The 10893-nt window shown below is 37.5% G+C and overlaps 1 protein-coding gene across 1 annotated transcript in view; it reads left to right on the forward strand.

The window, feature by feature from the left end:
* Window positions 1-10401, forward strand: part of FAM155A (family with sequence similarity 155, member A) — a 627602-nt gene extending 617201 nt beyond the window's left edge. The window contains exon 3 of the mRNA XM_005884474.2: window positions 8010-10401. Within this exon, the coding sequence (XP_005884536.1) occupies window positions 8010-8299 (290 nt within the window). The 3' untranslated portion in view covers window positions 8300-10401. The remainder of the gene's footprint in view (window positions 1-8009) is intronic.
* The last annotated feature ends 492 nt before the right edge of the window (window positions 10402-10893 follow it).

Below are 10893 nucleotides of genomic sequence, written 5' to 3' on the forward strand. Positions count from 1 at the left end.
GGTGGACATCCCCCAAGGGGTCCTGGACTGCAAATGGGCGCAGGCTGGGCTGAGGGATCCCCCCCCCCCCCCCACCCCCTGTGCACGAATTTCATGCACCGGGCCTCTAGTAAATAAGCATAAAACATCTGATGATAGCCAAAAGAGGTTGTGGGATAAGGAGTTGAAGGAAGTACATTTTTAATTTTCTTATCAATAATCCTGATAATTAGGTACATATAGGTTCAAATGGATGTAATTTTAAAAAATATAAGTTCTAATAAAATTAATAACATACATTTAACAAATTATGAAAATATGAATCTAAATATGCTCACACAGTATATGATGGAAAACAAAGGAAATGATAAGCTTTTTTAAACGTTTGGAAATGTTATTATCTGCTGAAAGCAAGACCAACCACTACAAATCCAAAATAAATGTAAATTGATTAAAATCTCCTTTTCAATCATTGTGAAACTCATAGATGTAGAACATGAGAGACAGAAAAGTATAAAGAGACCAATAAAGATTAAAACAATAAAACTTGAGAAAAAGAAATGAAAAATTAATTTTGCAGTGGCAACAGAAAGAATAAAATACCTAGGAATAAGCTTAACAAAAAAAATGAAGGACCTATATACTGAAAATGACAAAGCATTATTAAAAGAGATTGAAAAATACACCACAAAATGGAATGATATCTCATACTTATGGATTGGAAGAACCAGCATAGTTAAAATGGCCATAGTATCGAAAACAATATACAGATTTTATGCAATCCCCATCAAAGTCCCAATGTCATTTTTAATTAAATAGAACAAAAAAAAAAAAAAGAAATGAAAAATTCATTTTGCAGTGGCAACAGAAAGAATAAAATACCCAGGAATAAGCTTAACAAAAAAAAAAAAAAAAGAAGGACCTATATACTGAAAATGACAAAGCATTATTAAAAGAGATTGAAAAATACACCACAAAATGGAATGATATCTCATACTTATGGATTGGAAGAACCAGCATAGTTAAAATGGCCATAGTATCGAAAACAATATACAGATTTTATGCAATCCCCATCAAAGTCCCAATGTCATTTTTAATTAAATAGAACAAAAAAAAATCATCAGATTTTTGTGGAACCACAAAAGATCCCAAATGGACAAAACAATCCTGAGAAAAAAGAAGCCCAAGTTACCACTCTACCTGACTTCAAATTATACTACAGAGCTACGACAATCAAAACAACAAGGTATTGGCAGAAAAACAGACACACAGACCAATGAAACAGAATTGAGAGTCCAGAAATAAAACCAAGTGTATATGTGCAAATACATTTTCACAAAGGAGCCAAAAAGATACAGTGGAAAAAATAAAGCCTCTTCAATAAATGGTGCAGGGAAAACTGGAAAGGCATTTGCAAAAGGATGAAACTAGATTACAGTTTGTCCCCATATAAAAAAAACAATAATTCTGCCCTGATCGGTTTGGCTCAGTGGATAGAGCGTCGGCCTGCGGACTGTAAGGGTCCCAGGTTCGATTCCGGTCAAGGGCATGTACCTTGGTTGCAGGCGCATCCCCAGTAGGAGATGTGCAGGAGGCAGCTGATTGATGTTTCTCTCTCATCAATGTTTCTAACTCTCTATCCCTCTCACTTCCTCTCTGTAAAAAAATCAATAAAATATATTTTAAAAAAAACAAAACTGTCCCCATATAAAAAAACAATAATTCAAAATCTATATATCATATGCAAATGGTATGCATGTGTATATGTATGTTTGTATTATCCTTTTAAATGGTGAAAATAAATTCCAACTGTTTCTTTCTTCTTCTTTTTTTTAATCCTAACAAATTCATATTTGGAGTGATTTTCCTCCTCTTTTTACTTCACTGGTTATCCTTTTAAATGGTGAAAATAAATTCCAAGTGTTTGTTTCTTCTTCTTTTTTTTTAATCCTAACAAATTTATATTTGGAGTGATTTTCCTCCTCTTTTTACTTCACTGTTTTCTAAACTTTGGATTCAAAAATATATTAAAGTATGTTCAAATATTTGAAAAATTAGTGTCATAACTCCTTGGATTTAAAGATGATAAAAGGTAAATTGCTGGGATAATGAAGGATTATATTTAAATAATATCATGTGTTTATTCTAAGGATTTCCTGAAAATATTTGACTTCCTTGTACTTAACTTATATTTATAATGACTATAGTAGAATAGAGTAATTGTGTTGAGTGGTGAAAAATAAGGTGTTTCTGTGAGTGGGTTAGAGTAATTAAAATCAGCAAAAGAAATTTAATTATATGTGTTTTAACCACCTTCCTAATTTATAATGGGAATAATTAAAATATTATGTGATATTTTACTATCCTCCAGGTACTATTCTAAATAATTTATATGTATTATTTAATCCTCAAAAAAACTCCACGCGGTTGGTATTATAAGATTGAGCAATAATTTCTATAATTATTCTTATTCAATGACAAATAGCAGATAATGATTCATTATATATTGCAAATAGAACATTTTGTAAGCAAAATATTATATCAGAACAACATTTCATGAGCTGAAAATGTGCTTTTCTTTTCTAACCCTAATCAGTTAGATATTTGTGCAATGTGATTATAGTTTAAGAAATTATTTTCATTTGGAAATATGTTCTTATAGTTCCTTTGAGTGATGAGAAGAGTTAGCCACTATAGGTAGGCTTCCCCGGGAAGCATGTCTTTTACTGGGGTGGACACTGGGAACTATACTGTTCTGTGAGGAAGTCAGGGAAGGAGGTTTCAGAAGAGGGAAAAGATCTGAGGCTGGGATGGCCCTTCACAGATTCCCTGATTCTCAAAGGCAGCTGCCCAGGGTCCCAGAAACTTTAGGTAAGGCTCATCCATGGGTGGTTTCTGGGGAGACACTGAGGCGGGATCTAATTGCCTACAGCATTCCCAGATGGAAGGGTAAGTGATCATGTCCTGGGGGACCTCTGAGTGATACACTCCACCGTCCATCACATAAAGCAAGAAACACTGGACTTAGCAGGCTGTATGTCCTGTTTATTCATAAATGTATCTAACAGAGAAGCAGACATCTGTCAGAGTTCAAGACAGAGCGGAATGATATAGAGAAAAAAGCAGTACCATTTTCTAGGCAAACCCTAAAGAAAAGAAATTGTTTTGAGGCATAAATCCAAAAGAATAGAAGAATAGATAAGGAGACAGTAACCAAAAACCTCTTAGACACAAGAAAGAACATAGATGCGTGCTCAAGGATTCGCTGAGGGCAGGAAGCAGCAGAGAGGAAACCAAGCATCAACCAGATTTATAACCTGCACATCTGTAATTCCCAGACTCCCTCCAGGCACAAGAATTGACAGTGGAAGATGTTTGGAGGAGGCAACAAGATATGTTTAAGAAGCTGTTACATCTCCATAGCCCGTGTCCACCTCTCCAACCTAGCAATTCCCCCTTCCTCACCTTAGAGAAAAGACTTGGAATATTTGCGTGTGGGATGGGATCTATATTTTCAGAGATGACTGCAGAACATTATTGTCCTGTGTGACCCCAGGAGGAGTTAAGGTAGGGGCCCAAAATGAGGATGAAGTGAGTGCAGCATACACACCAAAGGTTGAGATTCTCCCTCAGCCTCTACCCCATCCCAGTGCCTTCTCCCATCTATCTCTCAGGAAACTGGCTCCCCAGCTTTCGCACTCCTGAACAGATATTGGATATTTCCTGGGTAACCCAAACAACCTAAGGAAATCATTTAAAAAATGTCTCCATCAAAGCAGTTGAGGCAGGTCATCCTACAGTGTAGCTCACAGCTCACAATCCTTTTTCGGTGCCGAGATCCCAATACTTTTTCATGTAAGCAGACAATCTAGAATGTGCAGACTTCCCATGTAAAAAAATAAGAGACAAACAACAACAACAACAAAAAACCAACAAAGTGATTTGGAGAAAACAGAGCCTATGCAGAGAGGAAATAAAACATGACAAATAAAATAGCTGCAAATATCTGAGAGCAATAAAAGAATAGATTGCAACTATGAAATGAGAACACTTAAAAAATAAAACCTAACATTGAGAATACATAAAAGTGCCCGTGGAAATTAAAATGTGGTAGAAAAAAAAGAGAAAAACTCAATAAAATTATTACAGGATAAAGCTCACCAAATCCTCTAGAATACAGAGCAACGGATGAAGTGATATCAAATAGGAGAGATGAGATAAGAAAATTAAAGGACAGGTCCCAGACGTCCAACAACGTAATGTGGGAGTGATGCTCAAGTACATATGAAGGATACAATTTTCTAAACCAGAATCCCATACTCAGCCAAACAATCAATTAAATATGCAGCAAAATAAACACATTTTTAGGCATACAGCATCTTAGAAATCTACTCCCATGAGCTTTTCCATATGAAGATACTAGATGACATGGTCCAAATTGAAAAAGGAGGCAGAGGATACAGAAAATAGGGAGTCCAGAGGAGAGAGGTAGCAAACATCCCAAAATGATGCTTCATTAGGGTTTTCAAGCTGGTAGCTATGTACCAGGCCTAAAAAAACAACCAGTCCAGATAATAGGCTCCAGGATATATTTCTTCAGGACGATAAAACCGATAGAACATCTGACTCAATTGAAATAACTGGTAAAATATTTGGGATTGAATTAATAAGTACATAGAAAACTGTAAGATATTAACTCTAGGAAAACACTGGTTTGATAATGGGAAACTAAAGTTTACTACTTGGCTAAATTAGCATTTTTTTACAACATCCTAATAAAGCAAAGAATGAACACTGAACTCACTACCAGGGCGGAATGGGGATGGTGGCGGTATGGTGGGGATCATATAAGCTGGAGGAAACAGGATAATGAATGTTTTATCCTCACATACAAAATGAAAACTCAAGAAAAGCACAAAGTAGGCTATTTACAATATGGTGTTAAATACAGAAACGCTAAAAGAGTGGCAGTTGCCTCTAAGAAGAAAGAATTCAGGATGGGGGGGAGTTTTTTTATTATTTTGTAAGAAGTCTTACAGAATTATTTGGTTGTTAAAATACATGCATGTATAACTCTGAATAAAAATTCAAATTACAAGATGCACAGGGGAAATAGAGTATTCACTTTGTCAGTCAAAAAGAGGAATACATATATTTGTTTGAATGAACATCTTTATCTTTTCTGAAATGACTTTACTGATAATTGTAAATCAGCAATCTAGCTATTGAGCTAACTTGGAAGACCTTCTTATTGGGGTGACACTATTAAACATTTTCTGACTATGAACATTCTAAAACATTGATCTAAATGACCTTTAGATTTCTATTCTTATCATCTTAACTGTAAACTCTTTTCTGTATAGAATATAATTTTGGAAAACTTATACTTCAATAAATGATTAGTCTTACCAGTAGTTATATGATATAAGAAAATATCATACAATGAAAATGTCGCAGCTGCAGACCTCATTAATTCAGTTTTTTTTCCATATTCTATCTAGGCGAAGGTGAAGTTTACCTTTGAATGCCTAAGAAGAAATGAATATTGTAAGCATCATTATAAGGATATATTGGTCATTTATTTCAAAGAAACTGAAGATTGCAGTGTATAATATATCATTTAATAGATTATTTTTATTAAATAAATATATATTGAGTTTATTCATATAATAAATGCTCATCAAGTATCTGTTTTGCTCAGGTCTTCTGCAACCCATTGGGAATGCAAAGCTGAAAATATATAGTTCTTGCTTTTAAGTTGACAGATGAGTAAGGAAATTGACATGAAAATGAGCAATTGAGAGTAAAAGAACTAATAATAATTGCTCTATTGAAGTTACACAAAATGCATTCACAGCCCAGGCATGTGTGTGCAGGCTTCACACAGGGAATTTTCTGTGAGCTGAACTTGAAGAAAAAAATGAGAATAGGTATATGAGTTGATGGAGAATATACCAGCAGCTTGGACAATGATACAGATTTGAGTGAAAGTACCACGTGTTCTGAAAAGAACAGGGAGGAGTTCAGGATAGCTGGAACAGTGAGCGATGAGTCTGGAGAGAGAGGAAAGGATATTTTAGATTTATTATTTATGTGGCGTCTTGAGACACTATTAATTGCTATTATTATTAACTAGAGGCCCAATGCATGAAATTCGTGCACTGGGGGGGTGGGTGTCCCTCAGACCAGCCTACACCCTCTCTAATCTGGGACCCCTCGGGAGATGTCCGACTACCTATCCCACAGGGATCGGGCCTAAACCGACAGTTGACATCCCTCTCACAATCCGGGACTGCTGGCTCCCAACTGCTCGCCTGCCTGGCTGATCACCTCCTAACCACTCCCCTGCCATCCTGATCGATGCCTAACTGCTCCCATGCTGGCCCAGTCGCCCCCAACTGTCCTCCCTGGAGGCCTGGTCCCCCGCAACTGTCCTCCCCAGAGGCCTGGTCCCCTGCAACTGCCCTCCCCTGCAGGCCTAATCGCCCCAACTGCCCTCCCCTGCTGGCCATCTTGTGCCCACATGGGGGCAGCCATCTTGTGTGAGGGCATGACGGTCAATTTGCATATTACCTCTTTAATATATAGGATGGTAGCCAATTTTTAAAGCATATTTATGTGATAGGCACTGAGCCAAGAACTTTACATTCAAAATCTAATTTAATCCTTCCAATTGCTCTATCCTTATTTTTCAGTTTTTCAAGCTTGAGTGTAATATAATAAAATTTGTGTAGAAACTTCATTCTGTCAGTTTGAGGCAATGTTTCAGTCCAGTAAAAAAATGGCTTATGCAACTACATAAAACATGCCATATGTATAATATAGCAAGAAACAATGTTGAAAGGTAATGAGTAGCCAGTTATTTTATTCTTTCTTTTTTTAATCCTCACCTGAGGTTATGTTTTATTGATTTTAGAGAGAGCGAGAGAAACATTGATGTGAGAGAAACATTGATCAGTTGCCTCCCGTAAGCACTCTACCTGGGGATGGAACCCACAACCTAGGTGTGCCCTGACCGGGAGTCAAACACACAACCATTTTCTAATGTATAGAATGATGCTCCAACCAACTGAGCCACTGGCTAGGGCACCAGTTGTTTTACTCTTTTCACCACTTTGAAAGTTTCAGAACTACCCATCTATCAATCGTGAAATAAGAACAATGTGTAATTTTAAACGAAGAAGGAAAAGGGGAAGGGAGCAAGAGAAGAAGCTCTCCAGGAGGGAATAAACAAGAGAGAAAGAGTGCGAGAGTGAGGGTGTGAGATGGACAGGTATTCACTGAAAGGCAATGCTGAGGGAGGATAGTTTTTGGAAGTGGAGAAAATCAAGATCAGAGAGTGTCCTCCTGTAGTGGTCCAGGTGAAAGATACATTTATATTATTTATTTCATTTAAGCCTCAACTGGTCCCATTAGGCAATCATCAATAGAATAGCATATGGAAGAATAAAAGAAACATTTAGAAAATAAATCAAAAGGAAATGGTCACCCATTGGATGTGTAGATAGTTATGCCCATTCTCTATCTGCCCCCCAAGACAGGGGGATAGAAGACATAGTGAGATTCAAGAGAGGAAACAATTAGGAAACATGGTTCCTATAGCTATGATATTTTGATTGGTTAGTTATTTCATTTAGCACAACTAGTTGATGTTACTTTAGGAATTGCATTAGTTAGTCATTTTCCTGTTAAAGAAAAAGGATGGTGGCATGTCCCTGGTCACCAAGTTGATCCAGAACCTCAGGTTCTGATTTTGATCTAATAACATCTTTCATTCTATATTCATCACAACCCAGAACTTTCATGGTATGACCACCAGGAATATACAAAGAACACAACTTAAAAGTGCTGGTTTGAGAGAATGGTTGGCCATTTATCCAGACTGTCTTGACCTTCCTTCCTTTTACAAAACGTTGCATTGCTTGTATGATTTTAGTGGATCAGAACACTGACGTAACAGCTTCTCTCTACTATGAGATCCTTCCCACGTCTTCCTTTCCTGTTAACCGTCCACTGTCTTCATCCTGCAGGGCTCTACGAGACCTTTCTAACCAATGATGAACCAGAATGCTGTGACGTCAGGAGACAGGAGCAAAAAAACAACCCATCCAAAGGAACGGTGGACAACAGTGGCTCCTGTCACAGGACGTCGCTCACAGTTTCCTCAGCAACAAGACTGTGCAACAGCAGACTCAAACTGTGTGTTCTGGTACTGATTCTCTTACATACAGTGCTCACAGCCTCAGCAGCACAGAACACCACGGCACTGAGCTTTGGAGGCATCAACACGCTGGAAGAAAGCTCAGCCAATGAGGAGTAACAGTGGAAGGACAGAGTGTCACCACAAAGTGTCACCAGAGCAGCCCTGGCCCACCATGAAAGCGCAACTGGTCAGATGTCACAGGGACTGGGTGCTTTTACCCTCCAATCACTTCTTGCAGGGCCTGTAGGGTAACATTGAAAAAGATGGGCCTGAATCCAAACAAGGACACAAACACAGCTTTTTATTGACTGAAAGGCTGCCAAGTGACTTCTATTTCTCACACCATTTTATACACTGTGTTTTAATGTTTGGACGTTTAATTTGCTTTGGTTTTGGTTTGGGTTGATTTCGTTTGTTTGTTTTTTGCACTTGTTAATACAGGATTTATTTTGGGGGATGCTTTCTCAGAGGTAAACTAAGTCTTTTCACTGTCTTTCTCTCTCTAATATATATATATATATTTCTAGTCATTGTGTATGTTCATCAGATAGTTCTGTCTCTATGTCCTGTCAGTTTCTATTAGAGGAATGATTGCTATGACTTTGTGGTATAGCAAAAAATAAACAAACAAAAAAAATCATAAAAAAGAAAAAAAAAGACAAAAAAAAGAAAAAAAATTAAAAAGAATTTCCTAACTCTCCCTCCTGCCTTGGGAACCTGCACCCTCCCCGGCCTTTCCTCCCCTGGCCCTCCTCTCTCCCCTCAGCAGACAACATCCGCTTGCTTCTGTCTGTGTGGCCATGGTGAATGGGCGTGCACGCTCTAGTGGGCCTCTGAGCCACTGTTGCACAAACCCACAACGGAGCAGACAAGGGGGTTAGCTGAACAAACAAGTGTTCCCCATGATAGGTGGAATCAGACAGTTGAACACATTTTTATGTTGAAAACAAAATAAAAGCAAAGAAAATTACCATGAACTATTTCGCTCCCACTCCCGTTCCCCAAGGCCCCGGTCCTTTCTCACTGATCAGGTGGCTCCGAGTGGCCACCTCGCATCAGGGTGAGAAGAGGCAGAGAGTCCTTCGGAAGGTGGACTTTCACTGTGACTTCAGTTCTGTTGCAGTAACCTGGGAGCCCATTTTGGCCCTTGTAATGGGGACAAAGAGGCCAAGAACACACATCTGGATTTATTTTGCCTCCTTTATTGTTGACAAAGGAGATAGTAGAGATGCTCAAACACCTGCAGTATACAGAATATACACAATTTTACTCCAGTATTTCCCCAACATATGGTTTTAAATTATTCCAGGTATAAAGTGTATGCAATTCTGCATTATCACAAAAAAATAACTTTTTTTAAAAAAAGAATAGGTTAGCCATTTTCATTCAAGTGCAAAAACTGTATCACTCTAACATGCTCTAGATAGTTGAAGAAAAGAGGAGAAATCTGATTGCTCTGTTTGTACTTTTTTCTTTTTGTGGGAACATTTCACCTGCTGAATGTCTATGAATTTGCTTTATATAAAAAAAGGCTTTTATGAGTTTACAGTAGAATCAGTGGAAGGAAGAGTTAATAAGGGCTGTTTTTAAAAAACCAAACAAACAAAACAAATAATTAAAAAAAATACTTTACATTCCTTCCTATTCTCTAACTACACTTGGGAAGTGCACTTCAGATATGTTTGCTGTGTAGCTGGGAGATGAAGGAAAACCATAGAAAAGGTCCTCTTAGCGAACAAAATTTAGTTATTGACTTTATAGCTATGAAATTCCCCCAGGCATTTGTTTTTGTTCAAACAAACTTTAATCTCTGCATCATACTTAACCCTGCGACATGCGTACAGTATGCATATTTTGTTTTGAATAAAAAAATGTTTTGTTCCAGTCTGTTAAGAATATTCAAAAATAATAAAGGTATTGCTTAATAAAATTGCTAGAATTGTTTAGCAGAACATGCACAAATATTTTACTAGATTCTTTGTTTTAATAGTGTTTTGTTGAGACTGCAAATCCTAAAATGGTCTGCGCAAATACAAAAAACAAAACAAAACAAAACATAAACACCACCAAAATGCAAAATTCTCTACTTTTTGTTCCTTTTTAAAAAATTGTCTTTTTCATACAAATGCAAACACATTCACGCATGCACACACATTCACATGTGCACACACGTAGAGAGACAGTAATTTTGATTTACAGAAGTATGGTACTATTTCTAGGGACACGTGGGTGGGAAGTAGCTGGGGATGGGCTTTGAATTGTTGCAAATTTTAAACACTTTTAGAAATGAGCATTTTTAAAAGCCTAACTAGTGGTGGAATGTAGATTTAGTGAAGCTAGGGAATGAGAAAAGTAAGGGGGGCGATGAATGGAGGGTGAGGGGGTGAGGGATGACTCATGAGGAAGAACTTAGTCAGTGAGCTCTTATTCAACTGACATCTTCAGGACTTGAGTCATATGGCCCAGGACAAGTTTGTTATGACCTTTGTCTACCTCTGCTGTGCAAAAGCCACTCCACAGTTTCTCAGTGCCCCTTATGCTTCTGTTCATGCCAGAGGCATTTCTATCTTTTTTTTTTTCTTCAGAAAAAATGACCCATCAACATAGATACAAGTCCCACCCACAAGACACTGGGCAAAACAATGAAAAGTGTATTCCTTAACAAGTAGGGTTTTGCTTTCCCGCAGTATCTTTTGCAACTGGTTCAAGTT

This window comes from Myotis brandtii, unplaced genomic scaffold (assembly GCF_000412655.1).
Source record: "Myotis brandtii unplaced genomic scaffold, ASM41265v1 scaffold83, whole genome shotgun sequence".
Classification (NCBI taxonomy): domain Eukaryota; kingdom Metazoa; phylum Chordata; class Mammalia; order Chiroptera; family Vespertilionidae; genus Myotis; species Myotis brandtii.